Source organism: Eumetopias jubatus, unplaced genomic scaffold (genome assembly GCF_037043125.1).
Source record: "Eumetopias jubatus isolate StellerSeaLion01/CBP00866 unplaced genomic scaffold, mEumJub1_p1.0 scaffold_3, whole genome shotgun sequence".
In the NCBI taxonomy this organism is placed as follows: Eukaryota; Metazoa; Chordata; class Mammalia; order Carnivora; family Otariidae; genus Eumetopias; species Eumetopias jubatus.
The window spans coordinates 181,902,975-181,929,980 of NW_028274809.1; the positions used below are offsets into that span (position 1 = coordinate 181,902,975).

At 48.9% G+C, this 27,006-nt stretch overlaps 1 protein-coding gene across 1 annotated transcript in view; it reads left to right on the plus strand.

Annotated features, from left to right (window-relative positions):
- Window positions 1-27,006, plus strand: part of FARP1 (FERM, ARH/RhoGEF and pleckstrin domain protein 1) — a 210,288-nt gene that overhangs the window by 167,060 nt on the left and 16,222 nt on the right. The window contains exons 13-16 of the mRNA XM_028112034.2: window positions 2,025-2,212; window positions 3,419-3,508; window positions 4,576-4,709; window positions 23,556-23,637. Coding sequence (XP_027967835.1) covers window positions 2,025-2,212; window positions 3,419-3,508; window positions 4,576-4,709; window positions 23,556-23,637 — 494 coding nt within the window. The remainder of the gene's footprint in view (window positions 1-2,024; window positions 2,213-3,418; window positions 3,509-4,575; window positions 4,710-23,555; window positions 23,638-27,006) is intronic.

Consider the following 27,006-nt stretch of genomic DNA (forward strand, 5'->3'; position numbering starts at 1 on the left):
TCATTTTCTCCCTCCCACTGGGGCAGGTGGTTTATTATCTGCTGCTGGATGCTGTCCAGGGCCTGATTGGTACTGTTTCCCCACCCCTCACTCCCACAAGCCAGCCTTCTAACCGCTTTTTATTCTTGGCTCCAACTCTCACTGATGAGGTGAGTGCTTTTTCTGTTCCGCATCACTGCAAAACCGAGGCCCTGCATGCTCTCACTTAGAACTGCCTCACCTGACCTCACGCACAGTGTGAGAGCTGAAGGTAAGCCCCACATTTTGCCAGATCATGGTGAACGAATAAAAAAGCGACTCTGATACAGTGACTCACAAATGCATGAAATGTTTGGATCTCTAGACTGCCAGAATTTCTCTTTTCTATTTCCTATTTGTCGTGATGACATTTTCCTTTTTGTGACTTTTTTTTTTAAAGAAGAGAATAGTGTAGTACCTTGAAACATTTGCGAACGGTTCTAATTGTTACTATTTCTATTTGACAAGTTCCAATTCTTTCAAAATCATTGTATTCGGTTGTGCACTAGTGTCAATAAAATTGACATTTGTGAAGCAATTTCTGGCCTTTTTCTCCGGGTTTCGCTGGGTCTGGTGGTGTGTGGGGTGCACGGGTCTTTGTCTAACAGTGATGCGTATTAAAAAATGCCAGGATTTCCATGGAGGGATTTTCAAAACGCAGACTTCTTTAATCTTGCTCATGTTTTCAAATCTCGTTCTTCGGGGATCGTCGTACTGACCCAGAGTCATGTAGCAGGACATCTGCTTTTCGGCTGCTCTTCTGGGTGTGCTGGCTTTTCCTGCATGTATTGGCAACAGCGCTAGCTGGTCCAGCTGGGGCGGGGCGGGGGTTGGTGGTTTTTCATGGTTGGTTCATTCCTACTGTGATCAAGTTCACTACCCTCCATTCTAGGCCATCCCCATCTTGTAATTTCAAAGTGGATATGGATGAATCCAGAGGGAGAGGATAGCTGTCAAGAAAATGGGGTATGCCCAGAAAATGGCACTTCACCTTTCTCTCCAAGATCCTTGTCCGTGTGCGGAATAGCCATGAGCTGAAACCGCATTTTGGAAAATGAGAAAGCATTTTACATCGTCTTTCCTTAATAATGGTAACAGACGGGACTGCAGGCTACTTGAACTTTGTTTACCCTCGCGCTAGCCCTAGCAAACCTGTGTTAGAATTACAAACGTGTTAGGTGAAAACACGCAGGTAGAAGTATATTCTGAAATGTCCTGGTTGGCTTCAACGGGGTGAGGTTTCGAGACTTGCAAAATTCTGTTGGCAAAATGTTGCATGTACACATCCTCTCCTTTGGCTGACGTATAATGGGTAACGATACATTTTCATATTATTTAATGTATCCTTTGCAGAGGAATCATTAATGACCTGTCACTTTTTGACTCATCAAGGGGAATTGTGATAATGTAATGACCTCCAGCTTTGCATGTGGTGCTAGTGTTTCTGTCCCAAACAGTGAGAGAGACACGGAATGCCATCACCAGGTATAATAAGCTTGCTTCTGTTCTTGGTAGAATGGGGAGTTAGCTTCTCGTCCTTTCCTTCGCTGTGACCCGTTGTTACAAGGTGTAGTCTGTCCTGGGTACATCAGTCATTTAGTTTCCTTTTAGAATAGCTCTGTTTTTTTAGTCTTTTCTCATGTCTCCTGGTGGTATAGTCACTGTTTTCTGGAATAATTCATAGAAGCTAAGGCAGTAGTAAGGAGATGAAGATCCTGTTTGGGGATCCACTGTGCTTCTAAACATTCCCTGAGCAGAGTTCTCTGCCTTATTAATCACAGAACTCTGGCTCCATTGACTCATTCCCACTATGGTATCTTTAGTATGAAGGCAGCTGCAATTCAGAGAAAAACTAGAAAATCGTGAAGCACATTCAATACGCAGAATGGTAGTCAAGGTTCCAAAGATTTGATCTGATATGGGGGAAAATTGTAAGTAGCAATCCGGTCCCAGAAGGAATTACTTTTTTTTTTTCTCTCTCTCTAATACTTCTCATCCTCAAATAGGCTCCCTGACTGGTAGCCCTCACCTTTCAGAGCTGTCCATCAACTCCCAGGGAGGAGCTGTGCCCGCCAGCGTGGTCTTGTCTCCAAACCTGAGCCCTGACACCAAGCAGGCCTCCCCCTTGGTCAGCCCGCTGCTGAATGACCAGGTGTGCCCGCGCACCGACGACGAGGAGGAAGGCCGGAGAAAGGTGTGGGGGCCTGCATGCACACGCGTTACTTTTTTTTTTTTTTTTTCTAACTGCAGTTGTATATATATAACACCTGCCATTTTAACCGTTTCTAAGCATATTGCTCAGTGACCTTAAGGACATTTCACAGGATCATATAACCATTGTCACCATCCATCTCCAGAACTTTGTCACTGTTCCAAACTGAAACTGTCCCCATTAAACAGGAAATCTCCATCCCTCCCCTTTCCCCAGCCCCCAGCAACCACCACTCTGCTTTTTGTCTCTGGATTCGACTGCTTAGGTACTTCATCTAGGAGGAATCCTGCGGTATTTGTCCTCTCGTGTCTGACTTCGTTACTTAGCATCACGTCCTCAAGGTTCTTCCACGTCGTAGCGCGGGTCAGAGCTTCCCTTTTAAGGTTGAATCACCCCCCATCGTATGGGCAGAGCACAGTGTGTTTATGCACCTGTCCGTTGGGGGACAGTTGGGTTGCTCACTCCTTTTGGCTATGTCGAACGCTACTGCCGGAAACACGGGCATCCGGGTGTCCGAGTCTCCGATTTCAGTGCTCTCCTGTGTACCACCGAAGGTGGAATTGGGCGGACTCTTGTGGAAGCAAGCAAGATGGCTAGCAACAAGAATTGCCTTTTACTTACTGTTTAAAGAGAAAGCAAAACCCGTGGCTGACTCACTGTAGAGAGGTGCCTGCTCACCTAAGCGATGGCCTCCAAGGAACCGGTGGTGTCACCAGCTGCTTTCACCTCGTCCCCTTAGCTCAGCCACCGTGTATTTCCACGGACACCCTAGCTTCCGTTTCCCGTACACCACCACCACCAGCCCCCTGCTCCCGGGACAAAGGCCGCTGTGGTTTCTGTTTCTTTGATTTCCTGGAAGGCTGCGTTGCTCTGATATCTTACTAGTTGGTTAGATTTTCGGACGCCCAATTTTGAATGAATAGCCCTCTGCGGTGACCAACATACTCCTTGGAGGCTTTTGAGGGTAAGATTTATGTGGAAGGAAACGTTCCCAGGCTCTTTCCTCATCGTGAGAATCCATTCTCCTAGTTCCTCACACAAAAAGGAGAACAAGCAAGAGGTTCTTTAGCCTTGAGCCCCATTAACAAAGGATCGTAAATTAGCAATGTATCACTTTAATCAGGACATTCTTAGAGACTTATGCTCAAAGATTATTATTACGTCTTGTTTCTTCTGTGGATTTTGCAGAGATTCCCAACGGACAAGGCGTACTTCATTGCTAAGGAAGTATCCACCACCGAAAGAACATATCTGAAGGATCTTGAGGTCATCACTTCGGTATGTGTAGCATTTCCCCTAAAGCATTCAATTACATAATTTATCTCAACTCTGATGTAGCTTTCAGAGAAGAGCTGGATCTAATTAAATGTTGGGCTCTCTGACTGCAATTAAAAGGATTTGGTTCTGGGTTATAGAAATTAGACGGTAATAGTATATTTAATTTGGAACATGCTCTATAAAAATTTTTATAATTGTGATTTTTAAGTGCAAAGGAAGGAAGTTTCTAAAGTGGAGAAAATTAAAATAAAACCTCTTACTTCCTGCTTTGCACCCAGGCAGAATAGTTTGCGTTTTGCCCGGCATCAAATGTAGCTACTTCTGCTTGGGGAAGACCCCAGAGGTGAATAGAAGCCTCGTTTTAGCCTTGGTAATAAATTGAGCCATGTCAGCAAATCTGCCAGAAGACTGCCTTTTATTATTTTAATCAGTTCTATTCAGTCTTGGAAACAAATTCGAAGCATCGCAGATAGTTTTATGATCCCTGGATTCTGGGAAAGAACTAGCCATTGGAGGGTCTGTAGGAAGCGCGGGCCTTCTGTGCCTCTGGGGCATGTGAATGGCACCTGGCCCTGAGCAGGTGCTCGCACAGGTACTCGGTGAACACCGTGGGACAGCCCTGCCTCACCGCAGCGGGGTGAGTAACTGTGTGTGAAGGCAGTGGCTTTCTCTCACTGGTACAGCCTCCTCTGTGCTCAGCATTTTCACAAAGGAGCAGAGATGGATGTTCCTGACGGATCGAACCAGAGGGTGTGCGGTGGTCTAAATCAGTGGTGACCCAGTGAGTTGGCCAAAATGCAAGTTCTGATTTGAAGTAGCTGCCCATTTCAGAGATTTCTCCTGGCTTCAACAATCCACTGGTAACAAGTTGGGGGAAGCCCTGATAATGAGCTGGGTGCTTCTCACGCCATTGATGGAAGAAGGGAACAGCAGTAGGGCCCTGGTGCTCCTGAATGCCCCAGATTCAGCAGGAAAGCCCTGTGTCCTCCAGGCACGCTGGGCTACGCCAATACTTCTGACGAGTTGCCACCATTCACGTGTCCCTGTGTGTGGTCTTTTTATTCCAGTGGTTTCAGAGCACGGTGAGCAAAGAGGACGCCATGCCCGAAGCCTTGAAAAGTCTCATATTCCCGAATTTTGAACCTTTGCACAAATTTCATACAAGTTTTCTCAAGGAAACTGAACAACGACTAGCCCTGTGGTGAGCACAATGATGTTTAACAATTACATATGTCCCCACGGCCCCTCTCTCCCCCTCTCCCTCGTGTTTTCGGGTGGTTCCTTTTACGCACCTATCATGCCCAAAGATAGAGTCAAGCACCTGGCTTAAGAGGAGCCAATCTCAAAAAATGGTTTTCAGGGCAATTCTGTGGGTATTTAGATGTCACCCCGGATTTTTGTTCCCTTTGGTTTACAATTCTTCAGAACACATGTTTTCTTACAAGTAAGTGAATCTCACAAAATAAAGATGGTAGGTACTTCTGGAAAACTGGTGTGGGCTTTAAGGAATAGAGGCACATGGAGGGACTTTCAGGGGTGTTGGTGGTAGTTCACTGATGCTTGCTTTATAGTCCTTTGTGAAGTATCTGGATGTCTCACACAGTTCTCAGATTTATATTACACGGTGTTGAAAAAGTGCTTAGAAAAACGTAGGGCCCGATGTACCATGCACTTGCACCTTGAATCCCACTTCAAGGAATTGATCTTAAGGATGCATTTATAATGTGATATGACATGACAGAGATAGCCACATTAGAATTAAAAGATTGCAGATGATCTAAATGTCCATGAATAGATTGGTTCAAAGTAATATTGTCCATTTAATACCAAATAAAACATTAACCTGGGAGGAAGAAGAAGATGGTACAAAAAGTCAGGAAACACTTTGTGTTCTGTAGGGTGCAAAATCTAGTATACCCTTCCCTAAAATAGAACCTTTACAGAAAACTCTTAGGGTTTTTTTTTTTTTTTTTTTTTTTTTTTAAAGACCATTTTATGTAGACACTTGGGGAGTTGACTGTCTACTAAGCATGTATTTAAAAATTCCAGGAGAAAATAGCCAGAGGCTTCTGTGTCTTCGGCAGAGGTGGATGCTGTTGTATATTGTATCCTCACTGTAGGGGAGAATTTGCTTTAAAGTAGTCTCGGCATTTAGCGACTGGGGGCCTGAGGGAGCCGTGGATGATGTGGTCTCGGCCCAGGTGATTCCAGACCATGGGATTCAAGTGTCAGCTGAACAGGTTCGCGGGGCTGCTCTCCTGTGTCATGAAGGGAATGTGCTCGGGTGTCCGGCTATGTGTGTGCTTGAGGATCATTCACATGCAGTTCTCGCCCCTCAGTAGGAGGAAGTGGGATGCTTGACCAAGATGGCCCCCAGGGAAGGGAGCACAGCCAGGACTGAGCAAGAGCCTCATGGAAAGTGGGGAAAGATTGGAAACCCCACTTGAGAGTCTTACTCTAGGTTGGTGGTATGAATGTAAGAGAAATGACACTTTTTAAAATGAAAAAGAGACTCTACAGGATCTAACTTTCTTATTTTACCTCACAAAGTTTACCTGGAAGCTTTTGCTTGCATTCCACCATATTATGTTGCCTCATCATTTCTACAAAGCTCGATGATGCTTTCATAGTGGAGTCAAAGAAGTTAGAGCTCTGGAGAAATCAATTCAGTTTGTTTTGTGGCCAGTGAGATGTGTGTTAACACAGTCTTAAGTCTTCCCATAGACTCAGAGCTTCTTGAGTTGGTGTCCACCTAAATAATGGCAGTTGACCTCAGTAACGTTGGGGAGGTCACACATAGGAAATGCCCCCAGCAGGACCCTGGCAGCCCAGCATGGTGGCTTTAGCTAGCTCCTGCCATCACAGAGAACTCAGGAATAAATGCCATGCTCTTGGATTTATCTGTGACCATAAATTTTTAGCATCTGGCCCTTAACTGTGAAAGAATATCCAATTGCCTAAAAAGCAGCTGCTATCGTTTATTTCCCAGAGGATTTTCAGTAGAGTTTCTTTCAAAGATCTGTAATTTTATTCATGTTTTACATGCAAAAGACTCAAAGCTAGAGAGAGAACAGATAGTCGGTATGCTGCTCAAGGACATGACATTTCCTTGCAACAGTGGACGCAAACCAGATTGATGACGTTTATCAGGAATAAATGGAAAAGTCTGCTGTTAAGGTCAGCTAATCATTTCCTCAAGTGCATGACGAGGAAGACCTGCTTGGCAGGGGTTCAAGGCAAAAAAGGCTGGGTGAATGAGTGTAAGTATGAGCCAATAGAGTAACGTGGAGAAGACCCGGCGTCTTTCTCTAGCTCTCAACGCTGGCTGCTCCTTCCAATCATCTGGAACCTTTAAAAAATCTTGATAACCAGCCAGAACCCCAGACCAATTATATTGGAATCTCTGAGAAGTAGGACATAATCCTCAGTGGTTCCTAAAGCTTCCCAGGTGATTCCAATGTGTAGCCAAGGTCAGCAACCCTTGTCCTGACTGTCCTGAGTATGAAAGAGACCAGAGTATGACAAATGAAACCCTCAAGGCTCAGGGCTCCTTCAGAACACGGGGCCCAGCTCTGAGTTTCACATTTGACATAGGTTAATAAGAGGATGCATTTCATTTAAAAAAAAAAAAAAAGGGTGTTGGCTATATGGGCATTTGTCCTAGAAGAGAGAAGATTTTAGAATATACGTTGGCTCTCTTTCGGCCGGTCATGTGGAAAAGGGAGTGAGCGTCTTCTTCACTGTACCAGAGCACAGAATTTAAGCGGTACATTTCCAAAGAGGCACGTCGTGTCTAAATATAGAGAAGGCTTTCCTAACAGTAACAGCCGTGAGAGACTGCCTTATGAGGTAGTGCGCTCCTCTACCTTGGAGTTTCTTGAGCAGAGGTTGACTGTTTTTAGAAGGTATTTATCTACTGGGCAAAACCCCAAATCTGGCAGTGCCTCAGGGTCACCTGGGGGTGGGAGTGGGGGGTTTGAAAAAATACAGATTGCCCATCCCCATGCAGCCCCCCTGCATCAGAACATTGGAAGGAGTCCCAGAAATGTATTTCTGACGTACTTCTTGAGATGACTGTGATGAATACCTTTTCTGGACAACTGATAGGGAGTTCCTCTTACAACCCTAGGATTCTCTGATTCTTTGATGTGTATTTTGGTTATAACTCTTGTGAATGCATGCATGCATGCTCGCACAGATGGGTGAGTGAGTGAGCGAGCCTAGTGTCTGAGTGTGAGGCTTTGCCCACTGGGGGCTTGCAGTCTCGGCAGGTGGGGGAGGCAGGCATGGAGAAGGAGGGCCAGGCCTTCTCATGGATGAGTGGTGGGCCATAGCCCACATGAGCCCCAGGGCATCACTGGCCAGTTCTGCTTCGAAGGACCTCTGGGCCATTGATGCCTGCACAGCAGAGACGGCCCGGGAGTGAATATGTTTAAGGAGAAGAATGGAACACAGAGAGGTTTATTAAGAAAAGGAGTTCACACCGAGTTCCTGACCGACAGGCCACATAGATGTAGGTGTGTAGGTATATGAATGCGTGTGCGTATTCAGTCTGTGATATGGGAAACCGGGGCTGGCTGGTGCAGACTGGGATGGCTGTGTCCTCACTGGGTCCACACTCATGGTAACACCACCAGCTAACGTCTCTCTCCAGCTGCCTGGGGCCCTTGCAGAGCTTCATGCCTCATCTGTCACATGTGCAGGGCAGGCTCTACCTCGTACGGCTGTCACACGGACTCAATGAGACCGTATTAGTGAAGGGCTTGGTGTTCAGCACCATCCACAGAAAGGGGGGGTGGGGAGCTGATCATTTTTTATATTAACTTTATTTTGAAATAAGTTTAGCTTTAGAGAAAAGTTACCATGACAATAGAGTTTCTGCATGCCCTTCGTGCCTGCCTTTCCCTTAAGGTCAGCTTCTTCTGTCCGTCTGAGCTAAGAAACTCACATGGCTAAGTTATCAAGTAAACTCCAGACTTTGTTCAGTGACACTATTTTTTTTAAAGACTTTATTTATTTAACAGAGAGAGAGCACACACAAGTAGAGGGAGGGGCAGAGGGAGAGGGAGAAGCAGACTCCCCTCTGAGAAGGAAGCCTGATATGGGGCTCAATCCCAGGACCCTGTGATCATGACCTGAGCTGAAGGCAGATGCTCAACGACTGAGCCACCCAGGCGCCCCCCAGTGATACTATTTTAAATGACTGTTATTAATGGAAAAAAAATCTAAAGTTTACTGTGCACCTAAAATTCCCCCCAAATTTGGTACTTCATTGACACAGCCACCAGGCTTTTCCTTTGCAGTTCTATGTTAAGTTGTCCTATGCTTCCATCAGCAGTGGGAGCCCTTAGGGCAGAAAAATTACCAGGACATTTTCCTGCACGACGAGGCTGAACCCCTGCTCAGTAAGCACACCTGTCCGTATCCGAATGCTGCGTTCTCCTGAGGAAACACCCCCGAGAGGAGGATGGACTGTTCTATCCTGGCCAAAGCCCAGGCTACCCTGTTTCTTCAGAAACAAGGAAACAGGTTTGGTGACCTGTAAAAACATGAAGAATGCTTTTCTTTTTGAAAGCCAGGATGATCTACTCAGCTATTCAAAGGCATTCAGAGAAAGCCACTTACAGCCTTTGGCTTTCAGAGCAGAGTCCCAAATTCCAGCCCCGAAATGCCTGGCAGACACAGAGCACACACTGGCCAACTCGCTCCCCAGAGATGGATGAAGACCTGCTCTGCACAAACTCAGCTCACAGGGAGCTGGGGCCGTGCAGAAGAGTCCTGCAGAGAGGCACTTGGGATAGGCTCTGGGAGCATGTGGTGCTCAAGAAGGATCAGCTGCATGTATTAGAAGAAACTTGCAGTAGATTTCCTTGGAAGGGGTGCAGAAGTCTAGCTAGGAAGTCTAGGAGGGGTGGAGAGACTGGAGGTCGAGATGTCACGGAGCAGACAGGTAGGGCTCATGGGACAAAGGTGAAGGGAAGGGGGAGGCCCCGAGAGCTTTGATCCTGGCTACCTGAGAGGATGCTCGTGAATTTAAGAAATTGTAAGGAAAAAGGAAGGGGCGAGTGTAATGGAAGATGAGTTTGCTTTGGGGCACATCGATTTTGAATTGGGGTCAATATTGAAATCCTGCCAGCAGTTGGAAACACAGGTCTCGGGCTTAGGAAAGAAATCAGGTGCAGGTGTGGATCTGGAAATTATCCACAGGAAGAATCCCATCCTGTAAGGAAGAATGGTGAGACAGAGGAGAGCCAGGAATAGAATTGTACCGAACACACCTTTTTGGCAGTGTTCCATAAACATGTAGCTTATGGCTGAGCAAGAGCCACCAAAGGAAAATGAAGAAGCCACCAGAGATTCGGGAAAAAATGGGCAAGCGGGGGTGGAGGGTCCCAGAGGAGAGCACGTCTGGAGAGCGGCTGGGCACGCAGAGCGGGTTGAGGTAAGGGGTAGGAGCAGGCTTGGACCCTAGGGAGTCGAGAGTCCCATCTAGAGCGGAAAGGAAGCTCCTCTGTCAGGGGTGGGACACTCCTGCAGACTGTGGTCAGGAATTTCACACGTGCAGCGGCGTTGTCAGGCAAGGACACTCCAGTGGCAGAAATGGAGTGGGGGTGACCGCGTGAGGGTCAGAGAATGATTTATAGCAGCATCCCCCGCAGAGTGGAACACCTTCATAGTAGCTTCACAGTGAACAGTCGTAAAACAAAAAGGAATAAAACCTCATCCTACCAGCTCTTTGAAGCTGGGCATCATTAAAAGAAAACCCTAGGAATGCCTCAAAAAATTAAATACAGAATTAACCACATGACCCAACAGGTCCACTCCCAGGTAGGTATTTGAAAGAATCAAGAGAAAGGACCCACACACATCCTTCTACACCCACGTTCACAGCATCTTTACTCACAGTGGCCAAAAGCTTTGGAAGCGGCCCAGTGCCCACTGACAACGTGCATGGATATACAGAATGTGGTCCATCGTATGATGGAATATCATCCCTAAAAAGGAAGGACGTTCTGACACCAGCTCCAGCACTGGTGAACCATAAAGACCGGCTCAGTGAACCAAGAGCCAGGACGGATACTCTGATTCTACTTAGGGCGTACCTGGAGGAATCGGATTTAGAGAGACCGAAGATAAGACGGGTCCCGAGGTCCGGGGTTAGGGCAACAGAGAGCCAGCGGTTAGCCGTAGAGCCCATGGAGTGAGACGAAACGTGGGATGGACGGCGCTTGCGCGGGGCGGGTGGGGCGGGGGAATGCCCTTCGTGCCACCGGGCTGATGGCACACTTGGAAAATGGTGAAGGCGGGAAACTGAGAAAAAGAAAGAAAGAAAATCCGAAGTCGTCCAGGGCAGGATAGGATTAGAGGCGTTGAAACGGCAGGCGTCCCTTTGCACACGAGGGCTGGGGAGTGCGCCCGTGTCGTCACTCGGGGCTGCCCTGGCGCGTCCCTGAATTAGCCCGCTTGAACCTCGGGCAGCGAGGGGCAGGTGAGGCGGACGAGGCGGGCGTGGGTGCCGCTTGGATCGCCTTCCATCGGGCCCCCCACCCCAACTCCCACCCCGAGCATGCACAGCTGGCTGCGGTGGGTTAAACGGAACCGGGGAGGTCCCTTTAAAGCTGAAATCGGACTTGAGCCGAACGCTGAGCGCCCCCAGACTGATTGAGAATGCAGCAGAGGCTGGGGTGCAGTCTGCCTTCCCAGCTGCCTTTCCACCACCTTCCTCATTCCTGGAGGTTCTTCCATCTCCCATTATTGTTTCCCTGTATTGCCCCCGCTGCTCTGTGTAGTCAGGGGGCTTGATCCTCAACCCCTGGGAAGCAAGAACAGACTTCTTAGCTTTCATAAGTGTCCCAGAAGGGGTGAGGTGGGTGATCGTGCCAGCCAGCCGGACACCATGCTTTTGTCCCGAGGTGGAGAGCTGCCGTGTTAAAGCCCACCGCTTCCCCGGCTTCCCACTCCTTCCCCCGGTGTGAATTTGGGACTGTGTTGGGAAATGCCAGAAAGGAGACCAGAGGTTGGGACAGCCCGTGTTCCTGAGCTCACGGCACACCTGAGTTCCCTGTAAGCAGGCGGGCAGGGGACACCGTCCTTTATAGGCTCCTGGGGGCTCCCTGCCTTCCTCCACTCCTCAGAAAGGGAGCTCTCCCTGGAGCCAGAGAACTTCCTCCCAGTATCCTCTCCTCTGGTGGCGAATGCAGGTGTTTGAACTGGCCCTGAGCACATGCCACGTTCCGTCCATATGTGCACACCTACACAACCCGCCCCCCACATCTACCTCCTCTCCCCTGTCAGAGTCGGCCCCTCCATCCCTCATCCCTGCACCACTAAGAACAACTGGTCAGACCCTCAGCACCGTACTGTTGAGAGGCTGCCAGGGGCTACTGGTCGCTGTCCACAGAAAGCACAGGCCGGCTTCGCCCGTGCAATTTATAGGATGCCAAGCTTTGGTGTCCACCCCCCCACCCCAGAGTAGAGCTCTGTAGGCTGTGCCCCACATGGTCATAAGGAAAGGATCCAATTTCTAGATTGTTTCCCAACATCAAAATACTTGTAAAGGTTGACTGCAGATGAGCCTGTAATTACTTCATGGAATAATAATTACAGTCCCACAAACTTTGTTCACGATGGCCTAATCCTTTCCAGACGTGGTCCCGTGTAGAGGTCTCTGTCTTACCATGGGACGTTTACTAGGGACAATGAAAACCATTTTCCTTCTTTAAGAGTAAAATTAGCTTCAGTGCCTTTTCTTGTGGAACATTTCTTGTGTGATGTATCTCTGTGCCTCGCGGGCTTTCAGTGCTCCCAGGGTTCCAGCAGGGATGAATCTGGTTGTGAGCAGGAAGTCTGGGTTACAACCCTGTGTGTCAGGAATCTTGAGACAGGCTTTATTCCAGCAAAATCAGTTAGCTGCATTGATTTCTCTACCTGTGAAACAGCCCAGTTCCGAAGCCTAGATCCTCACCGTTCTCCATCTCAAGTTTCCAGGACAGTTACTAGCCTTCTTATTATCTGACCACTCTCCACCTGGCATCTCAGTTCCTTACGCACGTGCCTTGGCACGCGGACAGTCATTCCTATGCCACGTAGTCTAGACTGGAACTCGGGAATGATGATGGCCTGGTCGAGTGAATGCTTGCCTGTTTACTGCTTCACAGCTTGGTAAGGCTCATTTTTATTGTGGGTTTTTTTTTTTTTTAAGATTTTATTTATTTGAGCGAGAGAGAGAGAGTGAGAGAATGAGTGGGAGGAGGGGCAGAGGGAGAAGCAGACTCCCTGCAGAGCCGGGAGCCTGACGTGGGACTCGATTCCAGGGCCCTGGGATCATGACCCGAGCCACCCAGACACCCTTTATTGCGGTTTCAAATCCTTTTGTGCCTCCTCTTCCTCAAATACTTGAAACGGTTTAAAATGGAAGACAATGTAGGAAAGGGATAAATTGTCCAATATGGCAGGTACTAGCCACTTCCGGCAATCTAAATTTAAAATCTACATTAAATTAAAAATTCATTTTCTCAGTAACACTGGCCATATTTCAAGGATTTATTAGCCGCATATGGCTACTGTATCGCATAGAAGATATAAAACACGTTTTAGGGGCACCTGGGTGGCTCATTTGGTTGAACATCCGACTCTTGGTTTTGGTTCAGGTAATGATCTCAGGATGGTAAGCCCTATGCTTAGCACAGTCTGCTTGAGAGATTCTCTCTCTCCCCGCCCCCCACCCCTCCTCCTACTTGTGCTCTCTCTCTCTCTCTCAAGTAAAATCTTTAAGACATATTTTAGGGGTACCTGGGTGGCTCAGTCAGTTAAGCATCTTATTCTTGATTTTGGCTCAGGTCATGATCTCAGATTCAGGGGCTCAAACCCCATGTTGGGCTCCATGCTCAGCGTTGTCTGTTTGAGATTCTCTCCCTCTCCCTCTGCCCCTCCTGCTGCTCTCACACACGGACATATGCGCTCTCTCTCTCCCTAAACCTTTTTTAAAAAATTTCATCGCAGGAAAAGATCTGTTGGACAATACTGGGCTGAAAAATGAGTAAGAAATAAGTACTTGTGGGTGTCTGGGTGGCTCAGTTGGTTAAGCGACTGCCTTCGGCTCAGGTCATGATCCTGGAGTCCCGGGATCGAGTCCCACATCGGGCTCCCTGCTTGGCGCAGAGTCTGCTTCTCCCTCTGACCCTCTTCCCTCTCATGCTCTCTCTCTACCATTCTCTCTCTCAATAAAAAAAAAATCTTAAAAAAAAATAAGTACTTGTTACTACAACAAACACAGGGTCTGGGACACAAAAATTGCTCAAAATACCTGCAAAATGAATGCATGAAAATGTCTTTGTTTTGTCCAGGGTAAGGATCGATCTTTCATAAAGCAGAGGGGGGCCTGGCAAGTGAGGAAGGACAGTGCTTTTATAAATGCTTATTCACATGCAAAGTTCGTGGCATTACTATTAATAATGAAGTACCATTAATGAGCATGTATAAGTGCAAACTGATAAAAATTTAAATGACCACCCAGCTTTTCCCATTTGATCTTCAAAACACAGGCTGGCAAACTATGACCCATGGCCAGATCTGTTCTGGCACCTGTTCTTGTTAATAAAGTTTTATTGGAACACAGCCGTGCCCATTCTTTTACCCATTGTCTATGGCCGCTTCTCCCAGTTAAATACTAGTGACACAGACTGGGCCACAAAGCATAAGATATTTACTGTCTGGCCCTTTTCCAAAAACATCTTGTTGTCCTTGCTGAAAAACACCCAGGTGTAGGTGTTATTCCCATTGTATAATTGGGAAAGTGAGGCTCAGAGAGGTGAGAGCCCTCGCACACAGCCCGTAAGTGACAGAGGCACAGCGTGAACTTGGGTCTGATCCAACCCTCAGCTTGTGCCTTTGCAGCTGTGTTGTTGAAGCACAAGGCTTTACACCTGGAAAGGGGCTGGGAGTGCATCTGTCATCTGTCATGGATTCCTCGTTCTTCGGAGGGGAAAGGAGTGTGTGGTGTGCGCTGGGCCGCACAGCAGGAACCCGGCAGAGCCCCATCCAGCACCTGTGTCCCCCACTCTTGCATCCTTTCTTCTGCTCCTGGCTTCGGGAGGTCAGCTCTGCTCCCTGAGAGGCCCTTCTGCTCTATACCCCTTTCCCCCTCGTGATGTGTGCCCTCTCAAAAGTGGCAGAAAGTATGTGGCATCTGGTCGACACTGGCCCCGTGGTGGCTTTGTCTGCAGAAGTATCACCTTTAGGTCTCGAATCTGTCTACCAAGAGACTTGCTGATGATGAAGTGGCCACCACAGGGGCGCCTGGGTGGCTCAGTCGTTAAGCGTCTGCCTTCGGCTCAGGTCATGGTCCCAGGGTCCTGGGATCGAGCCCCGAGTCAGGCTCCCTGCTCAGCGGGGAAGCCTGCTTCTCCCTCTCCTGCTCCCCCTGCTTGTGTTCCATTTCTCGCTGTCTGTCCAATAAATAAAAATTAAAAATAAGACTTTAAAAACATAATGGCCACTATGGGGATGGTGCTGTCAGAGGTGACCCTGTGGAAGTTAGCCTTGCCACGTGTCCTCGGAGCCTCTGTGGCCGCTTCCAAGCCCTTACCCACCTTGTTTCAGCCGCACGACGGGAAGAGGCAGGTTGGGGTGAGGGGACTGAGCCTCAGTCTGCAGGACGACTAGCTTGGCCAGATTGCAGAATTAATGCTGCCCTTGAATCCAGGCAGCGTGGCTTTTGAGTCCTGCCCTCCCCATCTTGCTTAACTATCTCCTGACCTTCCCGTTTGACTTGCTGACGCGGCTTTCTGCACTCTCTCTCTGGAATTTCTCCAGGGCCTTCGATTCAGACCACACGTGTTGACCTTTTGCTGAGGCAACAAGAGGAGGAAGAGAAGTAGACCTCCCTCCACACACTAACTTTGCTCAAAGCACGCGGCTGTTGGGCATTCTTTTCTTCAGTGGGTTTAAACTATTAACTACTGGCTTTCCTCTTTGGGTCTTAGGGGAGCTTTTGTATTGGCTTGCTCACTTTTTAACACGTATGTGATGTGCTAGGAACTTCTGAGGACCCATATTTTGTGTCTGTTTTCTTGGCTCCCCATGGTGTCTGGGACTTCCTGAGCAGTGGTATTTTTTTTGCCTTCGGCTGAATCAGGCACGAGGTGGGTGCACAACTGTGGGACCCGAGAGCAGAGGGCATTGTCTGGTGGTAGCTGGTTGGCACTGGTTTAGGTCAACGGAGATGTTAAGACCATTACAGTCTGAGACGAGGCTCTTTCTGTGTGTTACTGTTAAGGTGCACTTTTATTTTATCCCTTTGATTAAAAAAAAAATAGAAGCTGCTTGCTGATTTTGTTGGTGAGAGTTGAAGAAATGAGGCCCAGAGAGGGTGAGTTCCTTGGCAGATGTCACACAACACAAGTGGTTTTTGAAACCAGCTGGTCGGACTGTCACTATGCCTTTAGCACCAAAAGCCCGAGGCCTAACATGTAGAGGAAAAGAACTCCAAAGAAGCAGGTTGACTGCTGTTCACTTGTAACACGAGAACAGCTTCTGGCCAAGGAAACCCCAGCCCTACCCGTGATCTGAAACAGCCACTGCCTGCTACCTGCTCAGGCCATTCCTGGCCACACGCACGCAGGCACACAGATGTGTGGATGGGGCAAGGATGTGACACACCTTTTCCTTCCCAGTGACACACACATCTGGGGCTTTGGTGGCAGAGGCCATCTGACCCCAGGGCCTTGAACTGTGTGCATGTGAATCCCTCTGTCAGCAGACTTGGCCAGGATCAGCTTTCATGGATTCAACAAATACTTACTGCATCCCTACCATAGATCGGTCACTCTTCTCGGTGCCTGGTGAACAAAACGTGGCGCAATCCCCATTCTTCATTCTGGTTTCATCCTTCGTTCTGCTCTGTGTTGAGAAGGCAGCCAGACCAGCAAGCAGCCTGATAAGATCTGAAAGGGGGAAAGGGGCATCTGGGGGGAGCTCAGGAGCTCCTGCTCTATTTTCTACTCAGGCCAAGCCAAGAGATCAATAGACAGCTGACCCTTTTCTCAGAACAGAAATCACTGTCCGTATTCTAGAGCTGTTAAACATCACGAGAGCTTTAAGACTGGCAATGTTTGTACAGTAAAGCATCTTGCATTTCTGCCACATCTTTCCAAACATTTTCCTTTAAATTGTCTCATTGGACCATCAGAACAATCCTGTGGAATAGGCCTGTCTTCCCCTCCCTATGGAACACCAGGCTCTGCAAGTTGGTCGGTCGGAATAAAGCTAGGGAGGACCACACCCCACTTCTTGCTTTCCCTGGAGTCCATGAGCCTGGGGGCAGGAGAGGTAGCTATAAGCGTCCTCCCTGTTCTCTCTAGAGGGATGCCCTCAGGTGGAACCTCTGGCCATGATGGAAATATGCCGTGCCCGCATTGCTCAGTAACAGCCACTAGCCACGTGTGGCTATGGAGCATTTAAAATAGGGCTAGTGTGGCTGATTTCATGGTAAGTAGAGGTAAGACTTAAACAGCCACATGTGGATACCGTCCTGGACAGCACAGTTAGTTCTCGAGGCCTTAAAGGGGAAGGAGCTCGGGAGTAGATGATGGAAGAATGCCATCTTCTGTTCCCAACATGACTGAATGTCCCAGCACATTAGGTAGGTCCTTTGCATCCACTTTCCTGGAATGCAGAATCTCTGAGGTTAGCTGTCAAAAAGCAAGACTCAGGGTGCTTCTCTGAGCCCTGCGCGCCCCGCTTTGCCTACATTGGGCTACTTCTTGTGTGTAAGAGCTTTTATTCGAAGATTTTTCATTGGTTTAAAGAAGAAGACGATGAAAAAAGGGTTGAAAAGCATTGCTCTCAAAGCAAACAGCAGTGAAACTCACTGGGGACAAGGCAGTGTGGTCTACCTAGAAAACTGCTTGGAAGCATAAACAGTGGAAGAAAAATGAGAAAAATTAGTATAAACAATGGAAAAATGGTGTATGGGGTTTACCGGTACACTGTGCAGGGCGATCGCTTGTACGCCTATTTATGTAAATTTTATTTAAAGTTTAAATTTTTACGTTTGTCTCGAAGCCAAGAAAGACGCGACAGGGACACTGTGATTTCATTATATTCTGCCCCAGCTGGCTTTCCACCGTCCACCTGGGCTTCCAGGGACAGTGGTGATTGTCTCCTCTTAGCACACAAGTGAAATGACACGTTCTTGATTATATGTGGGAGCTAGTTTTCCTTGGATTATCTGCCTTGTTCCTGGCTGTAGAGCCCGCTGTGCTTTGAGAGCAAGCTGCTTTCCTAGGAAAATGAAAATAATTTTTCCAATTGCCTGAACCGCAGATGGGTTTCTGCTGGAAGACACTTGAGAGAGAGCCCTCCCCAGGTCACTGATGAGTCTAAGATGCCTTTTCTGTCCTCTTGCATTTTCACATGTGGCTCATTAACAGGACTGAATCCAGGGAACCACGTCAGGTCTCCTCTGGGTGCTGTCAAGCTTGTCTGTGAGTGGGGTTGTAACTTTTGCTCCTCTTGTTAAGTGGGACCTGGCGTTAAACCTCAGAAGGGAAGTCAGGGCTTTGAGTATCCCAGTATTAGAATTGATGGGCATGACACCTGCCAGAGCACAGGGTGTCTGCCTTCTGATGGCACTGGCCCAGAGGCTGGATCCCTTACCTGTAGCCACTAAAGGGAAACCCAAGCCCATTGAGGACACCTCTTGCACAAACGTCTTTCCCACAACCGGGGATGTGAATTCAAATTCAAATTCATTGGATTTTCCTCTCCAGGGATCTCAAGGGATATTAAAATCCATCGAAGAATATTGAAGTCTACATAGATTACATGTGGCTAATATATTTATAGATGTTATATGTATTATATATAAAGAAGTATTAGATATAGAATGTAAATATAATCTATTACTCTGGCTAAATTGTTTGATTTTGAACCCAGCCACGCTCCCTCACCCACACATTAATGGAAGATGTATCTTTATTCATTTACTTATTTATACGCTATCCTTCTACTCATATATAGACAAATACATGTGATTACAGATTTTTTTCATTTTAAAATCATAGAACCCACAGGGACTAGTAAGAGCCAAGGATGTGATGTTCGATTTGTAAATGTGGCCTAAAAATGGAGGCTCACAAGGTTCAGTCCATCTCCCGGGGTGAGGGAGCGTCCAGACCCGGAGCCCGGTGGCGGGGCCACACTCCAGCTCTGAGCTGCGTGAGCTTTGTGCTTCAGTCTGAGATGATGTTTCATTTGTTGTGAGAAGGGGAGGGCTGGGTGCTTCATGAACACGCTTGGATTAATACTAGGCTACTTGAAAAGCCCAGTGGGGTCGGTCACTACCTGCATTTGTGGTAAAGCATCTCCTGTGACACTTGACCGAAGCCAGGCCTGATGTCCCGCTCCCCAAAAACACTGCCAGTGGGGGACTGTATCACCGAAGAGGTTGTGGATGTGCTGTACATGGCTTTAGGGCTCTGCGTAGATTTTAGGTTGACCCTGGGATTGAGGGTGTGGCGGGGGGAGCAGAGTGGTGTTTTCTCCCATTGGCCTTGCCCACCTGCTCCTGCCACCAGCGTTGTGTATTTCCTGGGGGGCCAGAGTCAAAGCCCTCAGGTGTGGGGCTCCCTCTGCCCCTCAGAGTCAGCCTCACTGCTGCCCCCCCCCGGGGAACTGGTCCTTTACTTCCTCTTCTTGTTCTGCCTGCTGCCCAGTTAGTGACCCGCTCCCACAGTGGTGAATGAAGTGTCTGGAAGACTTGGAGATCGTGTGTGTGTGTGTGTGTGTGTGTGTGTGTGTGTGTGTGTGTGTGTGTGTGTGTGTGTGTGGTCTTGGAGATTCATGGTGTGTGTGTGTGTAGACTTGGAGATTCATGGTGTGTGTGTGTGTGTGTGTGTGTGTGCACGTTTCAGCCGTATGCTGAGCTAACATGTTTGTCGCACGTTTCGTGTGTGTGTGTGTGTGTGTGTGTGTGTGTGTGTGTGGTCTTGGAGATTCATGGTGTGTGTGTGTGTGTAGACTTGGAGATTCATGGTGTGTGTGTGTGTGTGTGTGTGCGCGCACGTTTCAGCCGTATGCTGAGCTAACATGTTTGTCGCACGTTTCGTGTGTGTGTGTGTGTGTGTGTGTGTGTGTGTGTGGTCTTGGAGATTCATGGTGTGTGTGTGTGTGTGTGTGTGTGCGCACACGTTTCAGCCGTATGCTGAGCTAACATGTTGTTGCTCCAGGGAGTATGTGAATCGTGGTGCATGGGTCAGAATTGAGCATCCTGGAGGCATCCAAGTATATGAATTTCCAAAGTGAAATTGTCAAAAGAATTTTCAGCTTTGTTGCGGAGCGGTAATTACGCAGACAACAAATACATGGCCCTGTCTTCTAAACAAGGCCCCTTTTCTTGTGAGGTTAACATCCGGAGGATGTTCTGGAAGAGTTATAATTACTTTTTTCATGTTCTTAATAATGACATGACCTTTTAGTTCTTCATAATAAAGCAGATGCTTTGAACTTGCAGATTGGGGTGCAGGAAGTAAAAACAGCCAGTGTTTCTATAGGCGGTGGCAGGAATTTGGGGTTCTGTCCTGTTCCCGTGGGCAGACTTCACGTTCTGGAACAACCTCGGGGCTGGGACCGGCCACGTGCTGTAGAGGGGAGGGTACGGAGGGTGGGCAGAGCTGCGTGAATGGTTGCGTTGACTTCCGGGGCCCCAGCCTGCTTTCCCCACACCACCTAGAGCTGGCCCCATTTGAATTTATCCACATCACCGTCTCCCCCTTCCCACCCCCCACCCCCCCTCCCCCGCAGAGGCACAGGGCAGTGATGAAAGGAACCTAGAGCTATTTCTAAAACAAAAGTAAAGATGCCAAAGACAGAGAAACAGGGCTCTGCTAGCAAGCCCATGCAGGAAAATGTCCCCTTGACTTTGGGGCTTTAACATGAGTACATTTTCTTTTAAGAAACGGTTGGCAGAAGAAGAAAGGAAGTGAAGTCAGTGATGTTTTACTTCCCTGTGGGGCTCTGCCCCTCCCCCAGGGTCTGCTTTCCAGCACTTGATTTTCCCCTGGGCTAGGGTGTTATCTATGAGGAGGAGGAAATTGCTTGTTATGAATATTAATGAAGCCACAGGACCGCCCCCCCTTTTCCCCTTGCCCACCTAATCCAGAGGACTCTCGCTAAAGTATCTAAATTATGTCCTTCGAACTAAGTAAAGACCTTCCTTAGCTGCGTTGTCAAATGGCATGCTTATTTGAAAGTTTTGGGGTCACTTATATAAGTTCCAAGTAATATCTGCATACCCACAAATCAGGGTTCAATTGTGTCTTGCCTCCTTTTATTAATGTGTGGCATTTAGTCAAAATCAGACATTGTGGCTCAGTAGCTGGGTCTTCCTTTTTGTTCAGGTGTTGGGGGGGCAGTGGAGTAAGGGAAGGAGAGCTTTCCAGCTCCTACAAGGGCTTCATGTGATGGCAAAGGCACAGTGGGCAGGTGGTTCTAGAAAGCAGAAAGCCTCCATTTCAGGCTGGAGCTCCTTTCTGCTCCAAGTGTACGAGGAGAAGAGCAGCCAGTAAACTTGGAGCTAAAAGTGGGCACACCTTAGGATCAACAGAATGGCCAAATGATCAACTTCTCTAATAGAGACTGGATTAATAACCATTTGCTAAAAATCCAAAGATGCTTCAACCTTGCAGTTGATGGAGAATATTAGGCAGTGATTAGCTGTGGACTGAGGACTGTCTCCAAAGCAGAGCCTGGGGCTGAGTCCGTTGCTTGAACGTTGCCCAGGGACCCCATTTTGGGGGCAGTCTCATCCAGTGGGTGGGGATATGAGAGACCGACAAGGGAGGCTACCTGAGTTCCTACCTTGTCGTTTGAGCATAGGGCAGAACGATCGTATCACCAAGGGGATTAATAGAGGAAGAGGGTTGGGTTTGGGCAGGAAGATAATTCCGGAACCTTTTGAGCTTGACATACTTGCAGGGTCGTTCATGCAGAACCCTCTGGACGGTATGAGAAAGATAGTCCCCAGGTCAGTAGCTGTAAGCAACTTCTGGGTCCTGATCGGCATCCTGAATCAAGGAATTACACAGGAAGTAGCCGCAAGTGAAGAGAGAATAGAAGCGCCCGTGCGTTCCCGAAGAACACACACACCTCTTAGGAGTGGCCTGAACAGGAGGAGGTAGCAGTGAGGACTGACCTCAAGGGGAATCTGGGAACCTGAAGGAAAAGGGCTCCAGAAGTTTGGGGCACTGTCGCCCGGAGAGGTTACACAGGGCAGAGTGGTTTAGTAGTGATGAGGTTGATGGAATTCCTTCACCGAAGCGCTTCAGGGTGGGGTGGGGAGAGACCCCCTATTTCATTGGAAGAGAAGTGAGTAGTAATTAAGGCCATCTGCCCACCACATTTGTTTTGGTAGCTAAGAGGAAGCAGAAGGATTGAGGAAGCTGTGTTGGGGCGGAGGAGAGAGGAATGGGTTAAAGAAAGCATCTGGCCGCTGATGACCCAGGCTGGGAGCATAATGGATGCCCTCCCTCCCTTCATTCCAGAGAAGCTTTAACTACCCAGTGGGTCTGGGTGTCTCCCCTGTGATGTCATCTATACAGTATATGGTTAGTTAGGACCAAGGGAATGAGTCAAGTCGTTCACTGTCTATTGCAGGAAGCCAGGGGCTGGGCAAGGAGCCAGCCCTTCTGTTTCTCTCTGCCCTGACTTTCCCAGCCCCTGGCTTCGCTTCCTTAAGTGTGTGCATTCCTCCTGCCCTCCTCTGCCCATCCTGACAACCTTGATGAATCGGCAGTGGGGTCAACAGTTCCAGAAGGCTCTGAGGCTCGGCACTGCTGAGAAGGGAAGTCACTCTCCCAATGTTGGAGGCATAGAACGGTGGCATCCGTGGGGTTGAATCACAGGCCATCCTGACTTGGGTTCAGGGTTTCATTCCACTCTGAGCACCTCTCACTTCTGACTCAAGGCCCCATGTCTGGATTTTTACCTTTTTTCTTTTTCATCCATCCCCTTCACTTAAGCTGGCTTCTAGCTTTCCTGAACAGTTGGTTTAAAGACATTAGCCAGATTCATTGTGATAAATGGTGTTTTAATTGTCTCTGGAATATTCTTTTCTCATCAGTGCATAAATTCACAGATACCACTGGTGCGTGCTTGGAGGGGTGTAGGCTGGACCCCCTTGGCTCAAGTTCAGGCTCACGATCTCATGATAGCTGACATTAGGCAAGCCACGTGTTACTTTGTGCCTTCGTTTCTAAAGCTGTTTAATGGTAGTGCCGAGGGCACCTGCCTCATAAGGCCGCCACGAGGGGTAAATGAGTTTGTGCTTGTAATGTGCTCAGCATGGCAGACCGTGCTCCATAACTACCTGCCATTATCAATACTCCTTTCCTCTCTGCTGCTTAAGCCCCTGGTTTATCAACATTGGCTACAGCCTGGAGCCATGAGAAATAGAAATATATACCCCAAACTCTGCTGAAAGTGCCCACATCGTTGTCATCTACCACCCGGCGGGGGGCGGGGGGGGGAGTCTGGATCCTCCCCGTTCCTGGGGCACCTGTCCTGCCTGCTTCTGCCCCCATTCCCGCCTCCACGTGCGCGGGTCCCCGGTACCCCTCAGTCCTGTTTTTCTCTTCCTGAGGGCTTTCCACACAACTCTCTGTCTGATTTAGGCTAAGGGCTCTTGGGGGGGGCAGAAACCTGGTCTGTTAGTGATCTCCATGCTGTTGTAATGACACCAGAATCACCCAAGTGTGGATGGGGAAAAAATATAAAATGAGACCAAATTAAAATGATGACAAAACAGTTCTTCCCCGTCTCTTTCGAAGTACAAGTGGACTTCTTTGTCTACAGAATGACTGGGGTAATTTCCAGGTCTCCTTCTGGTGCTAATATTCAGTGACACCCGGAGAAGGGAGAGGTACAAATAACGGGGGATTGGAAAGGAAGACGTGAAGGTTGCTGTTGAGTGCTCTGGGGCTGGGACCGTTTCTGGGAACATTTCCACTGCTGATGTTTTCGTTCTCACCCCCGTTGCCTCTGTTCTCAGGGAAGGCCGCTCAAATGCCCACGTCAGAGGAGATTACCAAAGAATCGGAGATGTCCTGCTGAAGAACATTCAGGGCATGAAGGTGAGCCGCTTTGGGATTTGGGGGGAACACGTTCCCTAGGGACAATAATCTCGGGGCTGTCAGAGGCCTGGGCTGTAACCGCTGTCCACAGGCAGCCAGGACCTGATAGGACGATCTGCGGAGGCTATTATTAACAGTTGAGTTTGGGGGGAGTTAAAAGTTAAATGCCTATTCTTAACTACGTGGAGGAGTCCGTGCTCTGAACCCCGACGTTATTCGAGGACCCGCTGTACGATCCTGCCGAGGGAGGGCTCCCACCTGCACTTACTGCCTTCAGGGAGGCCTGGCCTCCACTGTGGCCTCCGGGGACGGCAGTTGGAGACCTGCCAGCCCGTTCCCTGCCCCCCTTGGGGACAGTCCCCAGAGCTGTCTTTTTTACCGCTCGCCCACGGAGAGCTGACGTGCGTGGGCCTCCAGCCTCCTCTCCGTTCACCTCGCACCTGAGACCTCCTGGAACCTCCTCTCCGTTCACCTCGCACCTGAGACCTCCTGGAACATACTCGGTTTGCGCTCATAGCCGGTCTCTTTGCTCAGTCTGCTGAGTTGGCATTTCTGTGTTGAGTCGGCTTCATCGGCTGCTGGCAGCATGAGCTGGTGTGCGGATGCCATGAGCATTTATAGCATGCAGCTCTGTGCAAGCAAAATAAAAATAGGTGGAGAGGCTCAGACAGCCACGGCGGCCTTTTTTAGAATTTGTTTGGGTTGTTTTTTCTTGTAATGATTATAGTTGGTTTTGAAGAATTTTTATGAAGTATGAAGGGAGGGCGGCAGAAGGTTCTAGAGATGCAGAAGACCAGGTTAGCGCTTTTGTCCAAAATGCTTAGAGTGACCTGCAGCTTGCAGTGTCCTTCCTGCCCCCCACCCCCCAACACACAAACCCGTGTATTTACCTGCATTTGCAGGGACTCAGCGGGGGTGCTGACCCTCCCTCCACTCGTGACCATGACCGAGGCAGCTGGGCCAGGGGCTGCAATTCCCGCCTGAAAGTCACATACCCAGATTGTGATCTCTGGCCCATGCTGTGACCTTCCACCTGGAAACATCTGCCCAGGTGCACAAAGGCACTTCGAAATCACACAAATAAGAGAGATCCGCCTTTCATCCAGGCTGGGACCTCCATGCGAGCCATCTGTCTCCTCAAGTGCCCAACTCCTGCTTCCTCTCCTTCTTAAACTCCTACCACATTACTCCCTCTGGCTCTCGGTTTGCTGTCTGCTGGATGACTCGACCTGCTTCCCGGTGCCTCCCCTCCTCCCAGCGAGCCGAGCTCCCAGTCACCATTTATATTTCAGCCAGACCGCCTAGGCTCAAAGCCCTCCTGCATCTCTCTGATTGGGAGAATACAGTCCAAACCCAAAACGTGACGAAGAAAGCCTTCATAGTCTAGCCTTGGATGATCTTTCCAGGCCCTTCCCGCTGTCCTTCACATTCCACTCTGCTCCAGTTGACCATGAACTCGCCTCTCCAGACTCTCAGGTTCTTGCAAGACTCCTGCCTCAGCTGGGTGCATGCATGGGTTCATTTGCTTTTTTTTGTTGTTTTTAAAAGTAACCTCTACTTCTGACACGGGGCTCCAACTCACAACCCCGAGAAAGCAAGAGTTGCATGCTCTAGCAACTGAGCCAGCCAGGTGTCCCTCATTTGCTCATTAATGCATGCAGGGAACAGGCATTTACTGAGCACCTATTGTGTGCCTTAGGCCCCGAGGATATAGGAACATGACAGATGTGCTCTCTTAAAATCAAATAAGAGACTGCACATGTGATAACACTGCATAGAGCTGCACATGCGCACACGCATGCACACGCACGCACAAGGGATGTGTAACTGGTAGAATCCAGACAAACTCAGATTGGACCAGTGTCAATCTCTTGGTGTTGACGTTATGCTATAGTCACACAAGATGGTAACGTTGGGGGAGGCTGGGTGAAGGACCTCCCTGTACATTTCTTTGCAAGTTCCTGTGCGTTTTTTTTTTTTAAGTAGTCAACAACCCCAGCAGGGGACACCATGTGATAAGGGCTAAGATGGACAAGTACAGCCTAAGTACAGGAAGAAAGAGGAGTCCCTAACCGGTGGAGGCGGCTGGGTGTCAAGGGAGTTGCTGAGGCCAGCAGGAGTCCAAACTGGAGTGTCATGTGTGGAGGCTCTGAGTGCAGCAGCCTGGCACATTCAAGTTCAGGTTGGCCCTGGGATGAGTGGCAAGAAGCAAGATAGGAGGGGTAAAGAGATTATATCCTAAGGGCCCTGTGTGCCCTGCCGAGGACTCTGGAGGTTGTCCTAAGATGGGGGGAGCTTGTCATGTTCCAACCAAGAGGCCACAAGCTGAGCTCTGTCGCTGATTCATGTCAGTGGCTTAGGTGTGGAGGGGTGAGGCGTGGAGGCCAAGGCCCCGATGGAGACATGGCCACTGTGGTGGGGGGGGGGGGTGCAAGGCCAGAACCAGGGCAGTGACTGTGCGGAGAAGACAGGAAAAGGTTTGATGTTTTTAGGAGGTAGACTGGGAAGGACTTGGTAAAGGATTCAAGACATGGGGGGATCTGGAGTGTTCTCTTGGTCTTCCTGTCCTGAGTAACTGGCTGGTGGTGGCAGCCATGCTGAGGTTAGAGAATCTCAGAGTGGCCCCAGTTGAGGCAGGGAACGTGGGGTTCCCACCCGGACTTGCTGCATCTCAGGCTCTTTAGGAAGCCTTTGCAGGGCATGGAAATGTAGATGTGGGGGCGAGTGGTGCATGGATAGCAAGCCCGCCCCTAGGAAGTGAGTGTTGAGGACAGCTGCTGTTCCCGGATGTCCTTGTGCCCATCTTATTACCTTTATCTGTCTGGAAACGTCCTTCCCTTGAGATTCTTCCCCATCTGCCGTGAAGAATGAATTCCTCCATTAATGCTTTCTTCTCCAACTCTTTACCCTCGCCACTCCACCGTGATAGCTATGATAGGAAAGGAATCTTCAACGGCATGTGTTAAAGATGGTCAAGCAGACTTTATTCAGGACCACTGTGACTGGGGTAGGGTCCCCTGCAGTGGGGTTTTCGGTGGGGGAGAGACTGGGCTCAACTCTGAAGATGGTTTGGGCAAGCGGGGATTTCTAGCCAAGGGGCAGGGTCAGAGGATGGGAACGTATGAAGAGGAAACATCAGGGTAAGTCAGGTTCTGGCTCAACCAACCTGACAAGCTTTCCTTGCTGAAGATGGGGTGATCTGATATCACCTGGGGATGATGAGAGATGAACCCAGTGTCAAGGGTGACCAGATATCCAGGGTGTAGGGGTTCTGGTTGGGCTGACGTAGCCGGGTTTTTGCTAAAACTGGCTTTCAATAAGGAGGTTCACAGGTCGAGGAGAAGGCTCAGGGGCCTGAAGAAAGGTTGG